The following is a 20,014-nucleotide window of genomic DNA, read 5'->3' as shown; positions in this document are numbered from 1 at the left end:
TTCTGAGTTTGAACAAATAATTGCCTGGAAAATTCGGTCACCACCTTGTTGTGTGCAGAGTAAGGATGGAAAGAAACCTCGTGGTGACACAGACTTCCTGCAGAGATAAGCCCTACCCATGGCCTTTCCTTCCTGGCCTCTCCTAACCAGCTGCAAAAGGAAGCATGTGAGAGGGCGGGCCCTGTTGGGCAGAGTTTCTGCAGCCCAGTGTAACCAGGCCTAGGTGGAGACATGGGGCCAGTGTGAGTCAGAGTGCACATTATGAAAACCAAGAAGGCCCCTAAATCTCAAGAGTTTGGGATTCTATGTTTTTTATTTTTCTATGCCTCTGTATAATACTTTGCAACTTCAAATTGATTAAAAGCTGCCTGGTTAAAGAAGCCAAAGTAAATTGAGAAGAAATGATCTCATTAAAAACCATTTTTCCCACCAAATATGGTAAATTCCACCAAAATATATGGTGAGCCAGCCTCATTTATCAGATTAAGTTCCTTGGGGTTGTGAACTCTGCCTAATTCATACTCGTGTGACACCCCCCCCAACCCGGGGCGCCGAGCTCAGTGGCTCAGTGGGCATTCATCATTCAGCAGATGCTTACTCAGCAGCATTGTGCTGGCTGCTGCATGGAATTCTAACGTTAGCAAGTTAGAGTCTCTGCCTCAAAGATGCTAACATGGGGAAGGAAAGTTGTGAACATGGTGCCTCAGTGCTGAGCAAAATGGCTCTAGACAGGGAAAGATTATTTTCAGGTGATGAGCTTGAAAACAGCTTGGTAGATGAAATGACACTTGAATTGGGCCCAGAAGGATGAGTAAATTTCACTGTGTGAATTCAGCAGGAAAACACAGTAGATGCCAACGTGGAATGGTGCCAGAGTGAGAAGGCATGAGTTGTGGAATGTCAAGTAGTGTGGAATATTAACATCAACATAGGAAGCAGGAGAAGATAAGACTAGAAAACTTCGTTGGTCTCAGGTCATGGAGCATCTTGATGACATTCGAGGCCAAGGAATTCAGCTTTATTCTTGTGCACTAAGGAACTGTTGAAGGTTCTCCATATAGCAGTGATATAATCAAAGGTGTGCTTTAGAAAGATTGCTCCTGGCCGGGCGCAGTGGCTCAAGCCTGTAATCCCAGCACTTTGGGAGGCCGAGACGGGCGGATCACGAGGTCAGGAGATCGAGACCATCCTGGCTAACATGGTGAAACCCCATCTCTACTAAAAAATACAAAAAACTAGCCGGGCGAGGTGGCGGGCGCCTGTAGTCCCAGCTACTCGGGAGGCTGAGGCAGGAGAATGGCGTAAACCCGGGAGGCGGAGCTTGCAGCGAGCTGAGATCCGGCCACTGCACTCCAGCCTGGGCGACAGAGCCAGACTCCGTCTCAAAAAAAAAAAAAAAAAAAAGAAGATTGCTCCAGCCAGGGGTGTTGAGAGTAGACTGGAGATACAGAGCAAGTTTAGAGTGTCATTGCTATTGCCTTGTCCCAAAATACAAGAAGGCCCTTCTCTGTCAATAGGAACGGCAAAGGGTGTAGTTTTGAGAAATATGAAGTGAGACTTAGCTGGTATAACACAAGGCAAATGAAAAAGAAGAGATGACTAAGACAGTTGTGATACAAGCAACTGGATTGAGAGAAACTGGCATGTGATTAGCTCTCCTAAGGGCAGAGCTCAAAGGAGAGCCCCTTTGAGGGATTAATGAGTAATGAATGCATGTGAAGCTGTGATTAATAAGATGATCTCTTCCCCAGACTCAACCCTTGGAGGTGCTGCTGCTTCAAATTATGCAAATTCCACTTGGGGCTCGGGAGCCTCCTCCAACAACGGCACCTCCCCCAACCCAATTCACATCTGGGACAAGGTGATTGTAGACGGGTCTGACATGGAAGAGTGGCCTTGTATTGCCAGCAAAGACACTGAATCTTCTTCCGAAAACACCACCGATAACAACAGTGCCTCGAACCCTGGCTCTGAGAAGAGCACTCTGCCAGGAAGCACCACTAGTAACAAAGGAAAAGGGAGCCAGTGCCAGTCTGCAAGTTCTGGGAACGAATGTAATCTTGGGGTCTGGAAATCTGACCCTAAGGCTAAATCTGTTCAATCTTCCAACTCAACTACAGAAAACAACAATGGACTAGGAAATTGGAGGAATGTGAGTGGTCAGGATAGAATTGGACCTGGCTCTGGCTTCAGCAACTTTAACCCAAATAGCAACCCATCTGCCTGGCCAGCGCTGGTCCAAGAAGGAACTTCTAGGAAAGGGGCATTGGAAACAGAGAATAGTAATTCCAGTGCACAGGTTAGCACAGTAGGTCAGACATCCAGGGAACAGCAGTCAAAGATGGAAAATGCGGGTGTTAATTTTGTTGTCTCTGGCAGAGAACAGGCTCAAATTCATAACACTGATGGACCAAAAAATGGAAACACTAACTCCTTGAACTTAAGTTCACCAAACCCCATGGAGAATAAGGGAATGCCCTTTGGAATGGGCTTGGGGAACACCTCCAGGAGCACTGATGCCCCTTCACAAAGCACTGGAGATCGAAAGACTGGGAGTGTTGGATCTTGGGGTGCAGCTAGGGGGCCTTCTGGAACTGACACAGTCTCTGGACAAAGCAATTCTGGAAACAATGGGAACAATGGAAAAGAGAGAGAGGACTCCTGGAAAGGAGCTTCTGTTCAGAAATCAACTGGGTCAAAAAATGACTCTTGGGACAACAATAACAGGTCTACGGGTGGGTCCTGGAACTTTGGCCCCCAGGACTCTAATGACAACAAATGGGGTGAAGGGAACAAAATGACATCTGGGGTCTCTCAGGGAGAATGGAAACAGCCGACTGGGTCTGATGAGTTGAAAATTGGAGAATGGAGTGGTCCAAACCAACCAAATTCTAGCACTGGAGCATGGGACAATCAAAAGGGCCACCCCCTCCCTGAAAACCAAGGCAATGCCCAGGCTCCCTGTTGGGGAAGATCTTCCAGCTCCACAGGAAGTGAAGTTGGAGGTCAAAGCACTGGAAGCAACCACAAAGCAGGAAGTAGCGACAGTCATAACTCTGGCCGTCGGTCGTACAGGCCCACACATCCTGATTGTCAGGCTGTCTTGCAGACTCTTTTGAGCCGAACTGATTTGGATCCCAGGGTGCTCTCAAACACTGGCTGGGGCCAAACTCAAATTAAGCAGGACACGGTGTGGGACATTGAAGAGGTGCCAAGGCCTGAGGGGAAATCTGACAAAGGAACTGAGGGGTGGGAGAGCGCTGCCACACAGACCAAGAACTCAGGGGGCTGGGGAGATGCACCCAGCCAAAGCAATCAAATGAAGTCTGGATGGGGGGAGCTCTCAGCCTCTACAGAGTGGAAAGACCCCAAGAACACAGGAGGCTGGAATGACTACAAGAACAACAACTCTTCCAGCTGGGGAGGAGGACGACCTGATGAAAAGACACCTTCCACTTGGAATGAGAATCCCAGCAAGGATCAGGGGTGGGGAGGTGGACGCCAGCCCAATCAAGGATGGTCTTCTGGGAAGAATGGTTGGGGAGAGGAAGTCGATCAGACGAAAAGCAGCAGTTGGGAAAGTTCTGCAAGTAAACCTGTGTCTGGGTGGGGTGAAGGAGGGCAGAATGAAATTGGAACCTGGGGTAATGGTGGCAATGCAAGCCTAGCTTCAAAAGGTGGATGGGAGGATTGCAAAAGATCCCCAGCATGGAATGAGACAGGCCGACAGCCCAATTCCTGGAATAAACAACACCAACAGCAGCAGCCCCCACAGCAGCCACCGCCACCACAACCAGAGGCTTCTGGTTCGTGGGGAGGCCCACCCCCACCACCTCCAGGCAACGTTCGACCTTCCAGTTCCAGCTGGAGCAGCGGGCCACAGCCTGCAACCCCTAAGGATGAGGAACCCAGTGGTTGGGAAGAGCCATCCCCACAGTCAATTAGTCGGAAAATGGACATTGATGATGGCACTTCAGCATGGGGAGACCCTAACAGTTATAACTACAAGAATGTGAATCTGTGGGATAAGAATTCCCAAGGGGGCCCGGCACCTCGAGAACCAAACCTGCCCACCCCAATGACCGGTAAATCGGCATCAGGTAAGCAGTGGCTTTTTCTTGCAGCTTTTGATGAAGAAAAGAAATCCTAGACCACGGCATTTTTATTAGGTGAATTTATTCAATTTAGTTTTGTTCTGAGATGCTTTCCTACAGTTCCTACTCTGTTGCTGACAGAACCTCTTTTTATAAAATGCTAGTGATGGCAGATGCTGGTAGTACATTTTAATGTTCTTTCTTGGCAAAAGGAAAAGATGACAACCCTGTGTTAGTCCCCAAAATTATTTTTCTGTAATTGTATTGGTCTGCAGAATCCAAAAGACATATCTTGCCAAACAAATTATGTTCTAGATTTTAAAATAAAGAATTAAAGTAGTAGCAGAAATAGACCTGATTTCCATTCTGGTTCTACCCGTGGACACATCTCTGCTTCTGTTTCCCCAGCAAAGGGAAATATCCTGTGTTTTTCCAGAGGCCATCATGATGCTGAAGCAAAGTTGGTATCTGGAAGGTTTCTGTCTCTTTCCAGATGATTTTTAGTGATTACCTCTGGAATGGGAGTACTTTGTATAAGAGATTGTTATTGTTATCTCAGGCCTAGTGAGATGGCTCACATCTGTAATCCCAGCACTATGGGAGACTGGGGCAGGAGGATCCCTTGAGCCCAGCAGTTTGAGACCAGCCTGGGCAACCTAGAGAGACTTTAGTCTCCACAAAAATATTTTTTAAAACTTAGACGGGTGTGGTGCATGTGCCTATAGTCCCACCTACTCTAGAGACTGAGGTGAGAGGATCACCTAAGCCCTGGTGATGGAAGGCTGTAGGGAGCTATGATCTCACTACTACACTTCAGCTTGGGTGACAGAGTGAGACCCTGTCACAAAAAAAAAAAAAAAGAGAGAGAGATTGTTAGGATAATCAGTTGCCCAGAATTAAACTTTCTTCTATCACTATTTGAATAGGAAACATCATACCTGGTAAAAGTAGCAATGGTAATGCCATTCTTAGTTTGTCATTGTCAACTTGAATGTCCCTATAAAGCATATAGTTCAACAAATTAAGGGGGATGCACCTTTTAGTCTTTTTTTAGTTAATCATAATATTAATAATCAGTTTTCTTTTTTTTTTTCTTTTTTTGAGACAGAATCTTGCTCTGTTGCCCAAGCTGGAGTGCAGTGGCATGATCTCGACTCACTGTAACCTCCGCCTCCCAAGTTCAAGTGATTCTCATGCCTGCCGCCATGCCCAGCTAATGTTTGTATTTTTAGTAGAGACAGAATTTCACCATGTTGGCCAGGCTGGTCTCAAACTCCTGACCTCAGGTGATCCACCTGCCTCAGCCTCCCAAAGTGCTGGGATTACAGGCATGAGCCACTGCGCCCAGCCAAGAATCAATTTTCTCAGAGTACACCTCTAGTGTTTAGCTAATCCATTTGTGGCCACTTAGAAAAATGATTACTTTTAACTCATTCTTTTTTCAAGTATTAAAAAGAATGAGGAAGGAAATGAAGATTTCTCACTAGCTCCCCATCCGGAATAAAACCTGCTAAAATTTTAAAAAACTTTATCCATATAGCAAAAACCTTCAAACCGTGTAGAAAAGCAAAAGATAATCAATAAAAGATTCTTAACCCCTAGGGTCTCTTCCCATAGGTAATCTCTTAGAAGTTTGTGTCCCATTCAAAACTTTTACAGAGAAGGGATTGTACTTTGTATACTGTTCTTCACATTGCTTTTCTCATTATACTTATAGCTTTCAATTTTAGCACATAGTCTGCTGTTTGCTTCATATACAGTATTTCTGTTTTTTGAGATGGAGTCTCACTCTGTCTCCCAGGCTGGAGTGCAGTGGCACAATCTCAGCTCACTGCAACCTCCACCTCCTGGGTTCAAGTGAGCCTCCTTCTCAGCCTCCCAAATAGCTGGGATTACAGGCATGCACCACCAAGCCCAGCTAATTTTTGTATTTTTTGGTAGAGACGGGGTTTCGCCATGTTGGTCAGACTGGTCTTGAACTCCTGACCTCAGGAGATCCACCCGCCTCGGCCTCCCAGAGTGCTGGGATAACAGGCATGAGCAACCGCACTCGGCCTTTACACAGTATTTCTTTTATGGGTGACCCACAGTTGGTCTAACCAGTCCGCTTGTGGTGGATATTTAGGTTGTTTCCACATTTTTTCTATCAGTGATGCAGTGAGTATTGTTATACATGTAATTTTACCTATTTTTACAAGTATATTTATAGTATAATTTTCTGGCAGGCTGGGCATGGTGGCTCATGCCTGTAATCCCAGCACTTTGGGAGGCCGAGCCAGGCAGATCATGAGGTCAGGAGTTCGAGGCCAGCCTGGCCAACATGGTGAAACCCTGTCTCTACTTTAAAAAAAAAATACAAAAATTAGCTGGGTATGGTGGCGTGCGCCTGTAATCCCAGCTACTCGGGACGCTGAGGCAGGAGAATCGCTTGAACCTGGGAGGTGGAGGTTGCTGTGAGCCATGACCACACCACTGCACTCTAGCCTCGGTGACAGAGCAAGACTCTGTCTCAAAAAAAAAAAAAAAAAAAAAAAAAAAATTCCTGGCAGTGGAGTTACTGAGTCAGAAGTTTAATGTGCATCAGATTTTTTTAAAAGGTGACATTGCCAAATGCCCCTCACATGAAAGTTGAATCTGTTTACATTTCTGTCGACAGAATATAGGCATACCTGTTCCCTCCACCTTCACCCCACTGGATATTATGGCATTTCATTTAACAAATGATTCTTAGAGACATTTCCTTTCTTTATAGTCTGGAGCAAAAGCACACCACCTGCTCCAGATAATGGTACTTCCGCTTGGGGTGAGCCAAATGAAAGCAGTCCTGGGTGGGGCGAGATGGATGATACAGGAGCATCGACTACAGGCTGGGGGAACACGCCCGCCAACGCTCCCAATGCCATGAAGCCTAGTAAGTGTGAAGCTTTTCATTTTTTGAGGGATTCTTTTTTTTTTTTTTTTTTTTTTTTTTAATTGAGACGGAGTTTCACTCTTGTCACCCAGGCTGGAGTGCAGTGGTGTAATTTCGGCTCACGGCAACCTCTGCTTTCCAGCTTCAAGCGATTCTCCTGCCTCAGCCTCCCGAGTAGCTGGGATTACAGGTGCCCACCACCATGCCAGGCTAATTTTTGTATTTTTAGTAGAGATGGGGTTTTGCCATGTTGGGCAGGCTGGTCTTGAACTCCTGTCCTCGTGATCCACCCGCCTTGGCCTCCCAAAGTCCTGGGACTGCAGGCGTGAGCCACCGTGCCCAGCCGGGATTCTTTGTTAAATGTTTGTCAAATGTCAGATTTGAGAATCTGACATTTTGGTGAGGGCTGTTTAGTTTTAAACTGTGGATTCAGTGAGATTCAGGACCTTGAGTGTTAAATAATTAGTTAATAGCAAACGGTTGTGGCTTGGCTTGGCGTTTCTTAAAATGTTTAAGGTGAACTAAAAATCATAAGCTAATGTTGTTTTAAATTTAGTATCTGGACAGAATTGTAATTTTGATGTGATGCTTTTAGCCCAGTGACTATGTGCTCACCATGTCTAGCTTGCATTTCTACTTGTTTGTTAGTACAATTTAAAACAAAAGTTCCTGGCTTTTCATGTGGAATATGATCTGTGCTGCCCAGTGACTTCATCCTTCTGCACTTTCCTTTGCCTTTGTCATTTTTCTTCCACATAAGACCATTTCAGATTTTTTGAACCTGGCATAAATTTAACTTCAGTATTTTAAATGAAGAACATCACACTTATTCAGAATCATTGAAAATCGAAAATCTAAGCTGTACTTAATCCAGCTGGCGATGTGTATCACAGTAATGAGCAGAACTCTGTGGACTGAGGCTATGGAATGCCTCATTGGCTGTTCCTAAATTCAAGTGCCTGTTTCCACTTATTTTTGTAACTTTCTTAAAAATGTTCCAAGATCTCTTTTCTACCATATAGCAGATTTAAGGGATTATCTTTTGACTAAATAATGAACATTTCTGGAATGACCAAAATTCAAACAAGAAAATAAATTCTGTTAAGTTTATCATGTGATATTCAGGACTCTTACAGTGCCATATAAGAATACATTAGCTCTATTCTGGAAATTCACACGTGTTTATATGCAGTAACTTGACTACATTTTAAAACTCATGACCCTCCTCGACTTCGTTAAAATAGCTTCATGAAAATTTTGGTTTTAAGGCCGGGCGCGGTGGCTCAAGCCTGTAATCCCAGCACTTTGGGAGGCCGAGACGGGCGGATCACGAGGTCAGGAGATCGAGACCATCCTGGCTAACACAGTGAAACCCCGTCTCTACTAAAAAATACAAAAAACTAGCCGGGCGAGGTGGCGGGCGCCTGTAGTCCCAGCTACTCGGGAGGCTGAGGCAGGAGAATGGCGTAAACCCGGGAGGCGGAGCTTGCAGTGAGCTGAGATCCAGCCACTGCACTCCAGCCCAGGCGACAGAGCGAGACTTCATCTCAAAAAAAAAAAAAAAAAGAAAATTTTGGTTTTATTATTTCCATTGTGAAATCAGTCGTATCATCATGGGAAATGTAATCTAGTAGACTTGAAATACATCCAAAATGCTGTTGGAAGACATTAATCAGACCCTGGGCACAAAGAGATCCTTTACCAGTATATTCAGGATTTTCATGTGTCTTTCCCAACCCCAGGATCACCTCTCTTGTATCACAAAACCACTTTTCCTCAGATTCTAAAAATGTCTTCTACTCTTCAGGATCATCTGTAGTTATAACACATATCCTTTCTGTGGGTAAGTTAAATGTGTAATATGCAGAAGAAAGGGCTACCAGCTGATGGTAGCCTCTCTTAAATTTGATGTTATGAACCCTATGATTAAAAATTAGACCTCTCTTTTCTATAAGAAACATTTGTTAGAAGTTTAGCTTCCCTCTTTAAAAAAAAGGTTCACTTGCGTGTCTTCGTTTTTCTAAAGGGGTCAGTGTGTTATTTATATTGGGTTTTTAACTCCTGTTGCTTGTCAGTGGATGGTATAAAGCCTATGCTTGTATGCTTGTATAATATAAATCACAAATATGGTATTATATAAATTTATAATCCTGTATACAGAGGCAGCAGTCCTGGTTATCAGCAGCACTTCCAGCAGCAGGAAGAGGAGCATCCCAACCCTCCCCCTTGTGCATACAGCCCCTTCCTGTGGCTACAGTGAACCTCACTGGGAGACAGTCAGATTCACCTGGGCCTTGCTGGGGGATGAGATGCCACAGTTAGAAGAAATTAATTGCCCTGTGCCTTATGTACTTGGCACGAACCTACTTGGCTATCATAGGCTTGATCCTACAGGGTGGCAGCTGTCATTCAAGGAAAGGCCTGGAAGAGCCAATTTTCTGCCTTTAAACTCTTCATATAAAGCTACGTACACATCAGAAGACTTTCATAGATGTCCTGTCATGTGGGAAAGTAGAGGTGCAGGTGGAACTTTCCAGGCAGGAGAATGTGTTCCCTTTTCTTTATCATTTTATACAGTATTATTACTGCAAGGTATGTTTTGATTCTGCACAGTATTTTCGGAGGGAATTAAGGACTTATTCCAGTCTTCAAATTAAAGATCTTTGTTTAGAATGGGATACTGATGTCCCACTTCCTCAAATATTAAAGCCTCTTGGATTTCTCTCTGCTTTCCTTTCTCCCTTCCTCTCCTTACCCTCCACATTTTCTCCTCCTGTCTTTTCAAAACCACTGTGTATATATTCTTTGCCTCTTTAGTATCTAATTCATTTCAAGTATATAATTCTAATACATTTTAGATTTCCGTGGCTATATGTGAATTTTTCTTCTTTCACCATAATTCTGATATTCAAAATCTTATGAAAAATGTTCCCCCTTTTCATGTTCTATTCGTCTCTGCTTCACCCCAAGCAAGCTAGACAGTTGTCCTTTATCATACCTCGTATTTATAGTGTCCATTGTATATAAAGTACATACTGAATGGAGGATAAAACCACGGCTGCAGTAAACTATGTTCATTAAGAGGAACAGATTTCTCTTAATTGAGATGTGAAGTTTCTTGCCAGGAATGTTGTGATAAGTTCTTTTCAGTTTTGAAATTCCTGTCCAACTTGGTGCAAGGGAAAAAGCATTGATCCAGAAATCAGGAGGTCTTGGTTCTATGGTTTGTTAACTTTCTGTGTATCATTGACACTTCATGGGTTTTAGTTTCCTGCTCTCTAAAAAATGAGTAATAATATTTGCCTTGCCGTTGTAGATGGAGTAGATAAAATTACAAAGACACTAAAATGCTGCATCTGCAAGGAATTACTATTCTGCTGATTGTTTTATATAGCTGTTGCAAAGAGTTAATTCATTCTTTCCTTAAAGATTCCAAATCTATGCAAGACGGCTGGGGGGAGAGTGACGGGCCGGTCACAGGACCTCGTCATCCCAGCTGGGAAGAGGAGGAGGATGGAGGAGTCTGGAACACCGCTGGCTCTCAGGGCAGTGCTTCCTCCCACAGCTCAGCAAGCTGGGGACAAGGAGGAAAGAAACAAATGAAGGTAGCCCGCTTTACAAATGTTGGCACTTGCTCATTCGCTCTGAGAAGGCAGAACTGAGGTTTTATTTCGTTTGTTTTTGTTTTGAGACAAGTTCTCACTCTGTCACTCAGGCTGGAGTGCAATGGCACAGTCACGACTCACTGTACAACCTCCTAGGCTCAAGCAATCCTCCCACCTCAGCCTCTGTAATAGCCAGAACTATCACCATGCCTGGCTAAATTTTTTATTTTTTCGTAGAGACAGGGTTTCGCCATGTCGCCAGGATGGTCTCAAACTCCTGAGCTCAGTCCTCCTGCCTTGTCCTCCCCAAGTGCTGGGATTACGGGCGTGAGCTACCGCACCTAGCTAGAACTGAGGATTTTTTTTTTTTTGAGACGCAGTCTCGCTCTGTCGCCCAGGCTAGAGTGCAGTGGCGTTATCTTGGCTCACTGCAACCTCTGCCTCCTGGGTTCACGCTATTCTCCTGCCTCAGCCTCCTGAGTAGCTGGGACTGCAGGTGCCCCTCACCACGCCCAGCTAATTTTTTGTATTTTTAGTGGAGACAGGGTTTCACCGTGTTAGCCAGGATGGTCTCGATCTCCTGACTTCGTGATCCACCTGCCTTGGCCTCCCAAAGTGCTGGGATTACAGGCGTGAGCCACCACGCCCAGCCAGAACTGAAGATTTTTAAATGAAAGGTGTGAGGCAGCTGGGGTCCTCAAGGTCCTAAGTAAGGGGAAAAATGTTTTCTTGCAAACAAATAACTACTTCCCTTTTACCCTTTGTCTTCCTTTCCCATGACCTTGAAACCTTGAACTATAAAATTGTTGCTGTGGGTAAAATGAAGTTTTCAAAGATATGAGATATTTTTCATTTTTAGTTTCCACATTATAACAATCTGTTGGAGGCTCTCAAGGCATACTTTATAAATGCTTTTGCATTCTAAAGCCAAAGAAGTCCTTCCAGTAAATCCCCATAGATGTGTCGGAGGGAACCCAAAGGAAGATAATGCTGGCTTATCCCGTGGTGATTAGCACGTCCCGATTTTATCTGATTTGGGAAATTCCAAGACCCAAAACCCTTCTCCCGACAAATGAAGTTCCAATGTGTACTTGTGTGTATAGCAGCTAAATGATTTCTCTTTTGTTTTTTTGAGAGAGTCTAGCCCTGTCGCCCAGGCTGGAGTGCAGTGGTCCAATCTCAACTCACTGCAAGCTCCGCCTCCCAGGTTCACACCGTTCTCCTGCCTCAGCCTCCCAAGTAGCTGGGACTACAGGCGCCAGCCACCACGCCCGGCTAATTTTTGTATTTTTAGTAGAGATGGGGTTTCACCGTGTTAGCCAAGATGGTCTCGATCTCCTGACCTCGTGATCCGCCCGCCTCGCCCTCCCAAAGTTATGGGATTACAGGCATGAGCCACTGTGCCCAGCCTAGCAGCTAGATGATTTCTGTACATCATATACCAAGTTGTGTACTAAACTTTCCGTCTTCTGTATGAGATACCTTCTGTATCTCATAACAACTCAGTTTCTCCTTTGGTTTGCACAGTTTGATGAGGACTTTGGTTTTCAATCTGGAACGGTAGTCTTTGAGCCTGAACCAGTGTCTTGGCAGATGCTCTCTTTTTTCAATTCCAGATTTTCATTTGACAAATAAAATAGTGGAAATAAGAAATGGGCATCCAATACTTAATTTCAGCATGAGAGTCTTGGCACCCTATGAAATGCTTCACAGCTAATATTCTCCTGTGTTTCAAATACCAGGTGCCATCTTAGAGGCCTTCGCATGTCTGAGGATTGGGCCTTCATCCCATTTGCCCTTTGCCTATAGGCCATTAATTTTGTAGACGACTCTTTTATAGAATAAGAATACAGTGTGTTTCTATTTAGAGGCATTTTGCTTAAGCAGTCACTTATGGTTTTTCTTCTATTAAGAGCTTTTATTTCCTTAGCCTAGTCACAGAAGGAATTATTCAGCAAACTTTTCAGCATTCCTTGCACTCTTAGGTTGTCTAGTGTGATTTTGGCTTTCTTTTGGTTATTTACAAATTAACAATGAGACTAAATTAACTGATTGAAAGGGACTAATAAATACCCCACTAGGGTGACAACCAAGATTTAATTAATTAAGTTAATTGGAAATTGAATCTTCCAGCCCCAGTACCAGTGATTCTGACTTTTCATACTGAGGGCATTTTTTAAAAAATTATGATAAAATACATATAGCATATAATTTACCATAGTGTATATTTTTAAGTGTACAGTTTAGTGGCATTAAGTATATTCACATATGGTAAATGCTGCCATTTACCACCGTCTATCCACAGAACTCTTTCCATCTTGCAAAACTGAAACTCTGTACCTATTAAACAGTAACTCCCCATTCTCCCCTCTCTCTAGTGAGGGCTTTTTTGACCTTAAAATCTGTACTAGCTGGCCACGGTGGCTCACGCCTGTAATCCCAACACTTTGGGAGGCCGAAGCAGGTGAATCACCTGAGGTCAAGAGTTCAAGACCAGCCTGACCAACATGGTGAAACCCCGTCTCTACTAAAAATACAAAAATTAGCTGGGTGTGGCAGCAGGTGCCTATAATCCCAGCTATTTGGGAGGCTGAGGCAGGAGAATTGCTTGAACTCAGGAGGCAGAGGTTGCAGTGAGCCAAGATCATGCCATTTCATTGCACTCCAGCCTGGGTGACAAAAGCGAAAGTCAGTCTCAAAACACACACACGCGCATGCGCGCGCACACTCACACACACACACACACACACACACACACACACACAACCTGTACTAAATTTAAGTGCTTCATCACTTTCAAGGATAATAAAATTGATTTGATAGCTATCATCGTGGGCCGGGCGCGGTGACTCACGCCTGTAATCCTAGCACTTTGGGAGGCCAAGGTGGGCAGATCACGACATCAGGAGATGGAGACTATCCTGGCTAACACACTGAAACCCCGTCTCTACTAAAAATACAAAAAAATTAGCCAGGCGTGGTGGCGGGTACCTGTAGTCCCAGCTACTCAGGAGACTGAGGCAGGAGAATGGCTTGAGCCCGGGAGGCGGAGCTTGCAGTGAGCTGGGATGGCGTCACTGCACTCCAGCCTGAGTGGCAGAGAAAAAAAAAAAAAATATATATATATATATATCTATCATCACAACATGGAGAATTTTTACCTGTGAAATACACAAGTGCACAAAGCCCCACCCCACCAAATCCTCGTAGTTCCACCTGCTTCCCTCACAAAAGTGAAAGTGGAGCTCAGTCAGTGCCTTGTTCAGGGGAGAAACTAGTTTGTCCCATTAAAAAATTAAAACCTACTGCTGCCCTACTCTGCCCAGGAGATCGGCAATGTTGTCTTCCACTAGGTCTCTTTACCACCAGGACCAATGTCCTTTATGCTGTGAAAGAAACAGAGGAAGTACTGCGAGTTCCTCATAACGCCCAGTTAAATAGGCTCCTTTCCAAATGACACGCACTAACATCAAACTCTTTTCTCCTCACGTAAACCAGTTTGGGTAACAAAGAGAGCAGCCTAATGAAAGTGAAAGTAGTTGTGTGCAAAACTTCTATTTTAGAAAATCATATCAGACTTCTTTCTATTTAAAAAGCAAAAGTACCAGCTGAGCATGTGTTTTTCCAGTTACTTCTAGTTCCGTGCGGTGAATTTTATAAAAATGCAAGCATAGATATAACTAGGGCTTATTCATCATTTAAACTAACATAAAATATCAACATAATTTTAGTTAAGGAGAAATAGGTTCTAAAAAGGTAGACGCAAGTCTACGTTTTCAATCTGTATTAATAAAACTCAGGAGGTTGAAATAAATTATTTGGCTCTGAGGTTCTGTGTTTCGTTTCTGTAGTGCTCCCTCAAAGGAGGAAACAATGATTCATGGATGAATCCTCTTGCCAAACAGTTTTCAAATATGGGATTGCTGGTAAGTTTTATTTTTTTCAAATGTATCATGTATCCCAACTTTCAGGTTTAAGAGTAATACAAATGTTAAGACCACTGCCACATATAGTACAAAGTTAAGATTTAAAAACTAGTTAAGCAATGTTCTTGATCTTTTGAGTTTAAGTAGTATTTCTCTTCTATTCTTATTCTGAATGACATACTCCAACATTTAAAGGTTATGGCTTTTAAATTTGTAGTCATTGTGTCCTTTTCCTTAGGAGGATAGAGAAGAAAGAGGCAGGCACTTAAAATTTATACAATTGTTTCTGACCACATTACTGTACTAGTTTTCATATTACAATTTTTTTAAAAGGCAACAACGAAACTAGAAAAACTATACTGGGACTAATTACTTAGGGAATTCTTGTAGAATTTCTGATTTCTTTGTCTCTCGGGAATGGTGTAGGGACACCCTGTCCCTGGTTGGCCAAAAGACAAACGACTTGACTTGGCTGCACAGTTGAGATTTGATGACTTGACAAGTCACGAGAAGAAGTTGTCATTATTTGGCTGCCATTCATGGAATTTGATCCTGAGCTGACTAGAACTTAAGGACAGGGGTTTATTTCTTCAGGCAGCTGTTTATCTATTGCTCTCTTTGTAGACTTATTGAGACTAATTGTATGTGAAAACTGAATTGTAGGAATATAGGCCCAAACAGCAATCAAGCTAGCATATTAAAAATGTTAATGTTTTCATTAAGTTCATTTCAGAGAACCTTCTGTAGTGCCAGTAGTAAGATGTAGCTCTCACGTGAATAATGCCACTTCTCTGATTCAAAGATGTGCATCCTTAATTCTGTCTCATCTGTTCTTTATTTTTCAGAGTCAGACTGAAGATAATCCAAGCAGCAAAATGGATTTGTCTGTAGGTGTGTATCACTCCGCTGAGAGGAATGGAGTGTATCAGTGTTATGATGTCCTGTTGGCATCTCCTGCCCCATTTGAGTAGGGATGGCTGCAGTTCAGTAGACATTGATTGAGCACTTACTCTTTGTAAGGTGCTGTGCTAGATACTAGGTAGGGATAGAAAACTCAAATGACTGCAGGAGTCAGCAAAGAATGTAAATGAGTGATGTGTGCCAGGTATAAGAAACTGGGATGAGGCCAGGCATGGTGGCTCAAGCTTGTAATCCCAGCACTTTGTGCGGCCGAGGCAGGCGGATTAGGAGGTCAAGAGATCGAGACCATCCTGGCCTACATGGTGAAACCCCGTCTCTACCAAAAATACAAAAATTAGCTGGGCGTGGTGGCACGCACCTGTAGTCCCAGCTACTTGGGAGGCTGAGGCAGGAGAATCGCTTGAACCGGGAGGCGGAGGTTGCAGTGAGCCGAGATTGTGCCACTGCACTCCAGCCTGGCAACGAGTGAGACTCAGTCTCAAAAAAAAAAAAAAAAACCTGGGACGAGTTGACCACGGGTTAACTGTGGAAAGTCCACCTGGAAGAATCAGCCTTACATGGCTCCTAGCAGTTGCTGCTCTGGAGGAATCCAGGCTGAGCTATGACAAGTCTTTCAAGACAGGCCAGAAATTCAGATGTATACTGGTATTATGATTTTTGTATTTATTTATTGATTTTTTGAGACGGAGTCTTGCTCTGTCACCCTGGCTGGAGTACAGTGGCATGATATCTGGTCACTGCAACCTCTGCCTCCTGGGTTCAAGCGATTTCTCCCACCTCAGTCTCCCGAGTAGCTGGGATCACAGGCGTGTGCCACCACACACAGCTAATTCTTGTAATTTTAGTAGAGACGAGGTTTTGCCATGTTGGCCAGACTGGTCTCGAACTCCTGACCTCAAGTGATCCGCCTTCCTCGCCTTCCCAAAGTGCTGGGATTACAGGCGTGAACCACTGCGCCCAGCCCTGATTTTTAAATATCAGAACTAATTCAGGTCTCTTAAAATGCTCTGTGGGGCCAAATTGTGTGCCAGATGTGGCCCTCAAGTTACCAGTCCTATCTGTACCAGGAGGCTTCATTATTGACAAATTCTCACATTGCAACTGGAGTGGATGCAGTGTTAGCTACTGGTCTGTGGGGTTTTTGTAGTAATGCTCTTGATCACCCTGAAGAACTTAAAAAGAGTCAAACTAAGAAGAAATGAAAATAATTCTGGGTAGTAAAGGACGTAGGTAGTCTTTGGTCTATATTTCTAAATATGAGAATAATTAAAACACATTTCCTGGGGGGGCACTGGTTATGTCAGCAGACGACAGCACATTTATAGAGCCGTGAAAGAGGAGTGGTATGTATAGTTAGGACACCTGGGAATGCATCATGTAGGTAATGTGGACCCATCTTCTGTGTTCAGCTCTTAAGTTCTGAATTTGAGGGCAACCACTGTGCCTCTTGGATCTTTCTATTCCTTGTAAACTATGTTTCACCCAGACCATTTATCTAGATGATGTTAAAATAGCAAAAACAGACAACTTCTCTCCCTGAGGACATTTGAATTTATGAGCAAAATGTGTTCATCAAACACATCAATATCCAGTCTAAATGTTTTCTTAGCCAGATTTTTGCCAGGTTATCCCTAAGGCTCTTTCAGTCTTCCATGGAAAACAAACTACAACAGATATATGTTTTGTTTTGTTTTGTTTTTTAATAAATGAATAAATAAATAAAAAGGACCCATATGTGTTCCAGGGATAAACACCAGCAGCCTGGACCAATGAGAGTTTGTCTCGTCTTATCCCCAGAAATAGAAATATTAATAGCTCCTATCCGGCACCCCCATGAGGATAGTGGGGCAGGTCACTCTTGGTTCATGGGGGAAACATTGATTCTGGAAATTTTCACTCTGTTTATGCTACTTTTCAGGAAGCCTTTCAGATAAAAAATTTGATGTGGACAAGCGAGCGATGAATCTCGGGGATTTTAATGATATCATGAGGAAGGATCGATCTGGGTTCCGTCCACCTAATTCCAAAGACGTGGGAACCACAGATAGTGGGCCTTATTTTGAGAAGGTGAGTTGAATCCTTTGTTGAAGATAATAATTCATGAGAACCGCTTTGGTTCCCATTTGTCTTTTGATAACTGATTCTGGAGGAAGCATAGAATTACTGAACTAGATGAGCCAAACACAAACATCACCTGCATTAATGTGGTGACCTGAAAACGATTGATGTCAACAGGTGATTGGGCAAGAGCAAGAACCATCTGTCTTTAGCTTGTATGTATTAGAAAATCTGAGTTCTGAGAAATTCACGAAGTGTGGAAATGTTAGAGAGAAACTTACTCTGCATTCTTTTTTCTGCTGCTGTGCAGCTACAAAATAAATTTTGGGATTTTGTGCAGATATTCCATATCTCCTAAGGCCTTGCCTTCTAGTTTTGAAAGAACTCTGTTGTTATCTTTCTCCAGTTCCCTAGCGATCTGTGTTTAGTTACAATGGTATACTTTTCAAATTCTCAACTACCTAATTTAACCAAGCAGTTTCTACCTATTGGTTTTGATGTTTACCATTTCTAATGGTGGGAATTATATCTTGATTCAGAATACTAATTTACTATGTTCCTGGTCTTCAGAAAGCAGTTAAAACCAAAATTTTTAAATCTGGCACATTTTGACACTTGTTGCTGGTCCAGACAGCAGCATATTCACAAGATTGACCTGGCTTCTGTTTCAGCAGCCACATTGCTAGAGCAATCAATATTAGATGCATAAAATCAAAGTGTCTGGCAATTTTTATCTTAATGCAATGGACAGAACGTGTTACTAACTTAGGGGAAAAGAAAAATCAATATCAAAGAAGATGACAGATGGTGTCTGTTGGGCCGAGTGTAAAGATTATTATCAGATCCAAATTCCATCCTCGGTTATTGCTAATACACTCTAACTTTGTTTATTGCTAGTGTTTCTCTCTTTTCCCTTCTTGCATTCTGTTGCTTCACTAACCAACACTCGTTGTGATTGGCTAACTCCTACTACTTTTCAGCTGACTTTGCCTTTCTCCAATCAAGATGGGTGCCTTGGGGATGAGGCTCCCTGCTCTCCCTTCTCCCCTTCTCCCAGCTACAAGCTGTCTCCCTCTGGTTCCACACTACCCAACGTCAGCCTTGGAGCAATCGGCACAGGGCTCAACCCCCAAAACTTCGCTGCTAGACAAGTAAGGAGGCCTCTCAAATTTATAACTGCTTGGCTGTGGCCTCGCCTTGGTCCTGGTCTGCAGTTTATTGCATCATTTGTCTGTCTTGGGAAATTTGTTGATTACTGAATGCACAGAATGATATTAAGTGTAGGTTCTAGATCTTTCAGCCCATAGAACCCATCTCTCTTCATGTTTTTCAACATGGATTTTATTTTAAACCTGTTTTTTTTTGTCTTCTCATTTTTGATCATAAGTTCATATTTAATAAGTCAACTAAGAACTAAGGAAAATGTTAAAGAGGCTACTACATAAGTACCTTAGACAATCTAACTTAATGCATCTGCCGTTTTAAACATTAGATTGTATAAGTAATACTTTGGAGATCTTTTCAATTTAATAAACCTGCTAATTTAAAAATAGCAAAACTAGTATGATTAAGTATTTGTGGGTTATGGCATCTCGAAATCTATTGTTTGTAAGTGTAAAATATAATAATTACCCATAGAAGGGTAACTTTAAATAGACGGTGAAGCTTTGGGAAGAATGGGTATTGCTCAGACACTGCAGTGTTTCATTGCACCTTGGGTTGGATTTGGCAACCCTCCAGTTAAGGGCTGTGCAGTAGAAACAAGACAGGCAGGGCTGGGAGGATCGTGCCTCCTCACCTTCCCAGACCTGAGGGTGCACAGCAGGACCCTGCCTGCCTTCCCACAGTGGCTCTGTTGTAGTTTTTGTGGAGAAAACCAGGACTTTGGCGTCACAATCCTTTGCAACAATAACCCCAGCAGTGATCGCCATACTTCTGTGACCACTTACTTGTCACTGTGACCTTCACCTCAGGACACTGTGGAAGGACGTTAATTACACAACTTGTAATTATTAGTTGTATCCACATGATGCATCCATGATGATGTTCTGTCTCCATATGATGACTTCCACATACGCATTACAGGATGACGGGAAGCAACACCTCTGACACCAGTTAAGTTGCACGTAGGTCTCTTACATGCTTTCTAATCATTGCCTTAGCACATTTAAAAAAAATGGATTATACTATATCCATGTGTTCGATTGGTTATTTCTGGATTGGGAGTTACAACTGATTTTTTCATTTTCTTCCTTTATATGTCATCATTTTCCTTACTGCTTCCACAGAGGACATGGATATAAACTGTTTATATAAACAGGGAAGAAATGATTATATTGATGTTTTGGGAGTTCTTTTGTTTTGAGTATGGAAAACATGAAATAGGCATAACATTCAGTTAATGGTGATTGTAAATGTGGTGGATCACACAATTAGCAAATGCTATTAAACTAGTATAGTAGACCAGCCAAACCAGCTGAGCATTAGGCGCTAAAAAAA

General features: G+C 43.1%; 1 protein-coding gene across 7 annotated transcripts in view; it reads left to right on the top strand.

Moving 5' to 3' along the window:
* Positions 1-20,014, top strand: part of TNRC6B (trinucleotide repeat containing adaptor 6B) — a 283,394-nt gene that overhangs the window by 217,144 nt on the left and 46,236 nt on the right. For 4 of the 7 annotated variants that reach the window (XM_030915672.1, XM_030915671.1, XM_030915673.1 and 1 more), the window contains 6 exons: positions 1,752-4,100; positions 6,847-7,005; positions 10,435-10,610; positions 14,462-14,536; positions 15,382-15,427; positions 17,376-17,524. In XM_030915672.1, the coding sequence (XP_030771532.1) occupies positions 1,752-4,100; positions 6,847-7,005; positions 10,435-10,610; positions 14,462-14,536; positions 15,382-15,427; positions 17,376-17,524 (2,954 nt within the window). Of the gene's footprint in view, positions 1-1,751; positions 4,101-6,846; positions 7,006-10,434; positions 10,611-14,461; positions 14,537-15,381; positions 15,428-17,375; positions 17,525-18,495; positions 18,667-20,014 lie in introns of all 7 variants that reach the window. The other 3 variants (XM_030915675.1, XM_030915674.1, XM_030915676.1) reach the window with 2 other exon arrangements.

The sequence above is a fragment of the Rhinopithecus roxellana genome, chromosome 13, assembly GCF_007565055.1.
Source record: "Rhinopithecus roxellana isolate Shanxi Qingling chromosome 13, ASM756505v1, whole genome shotgun sequence".
Taxonomy (NCBI): Eukaryota; Metazoa; Chordata; class Mammalia; order Primates; family Cercopithecidae; genus Rhinopithecus; species Rhinopithecus roxellana.
This window is presented reverse-complemented; position numbering and strand designations above follow the sequence as displayed.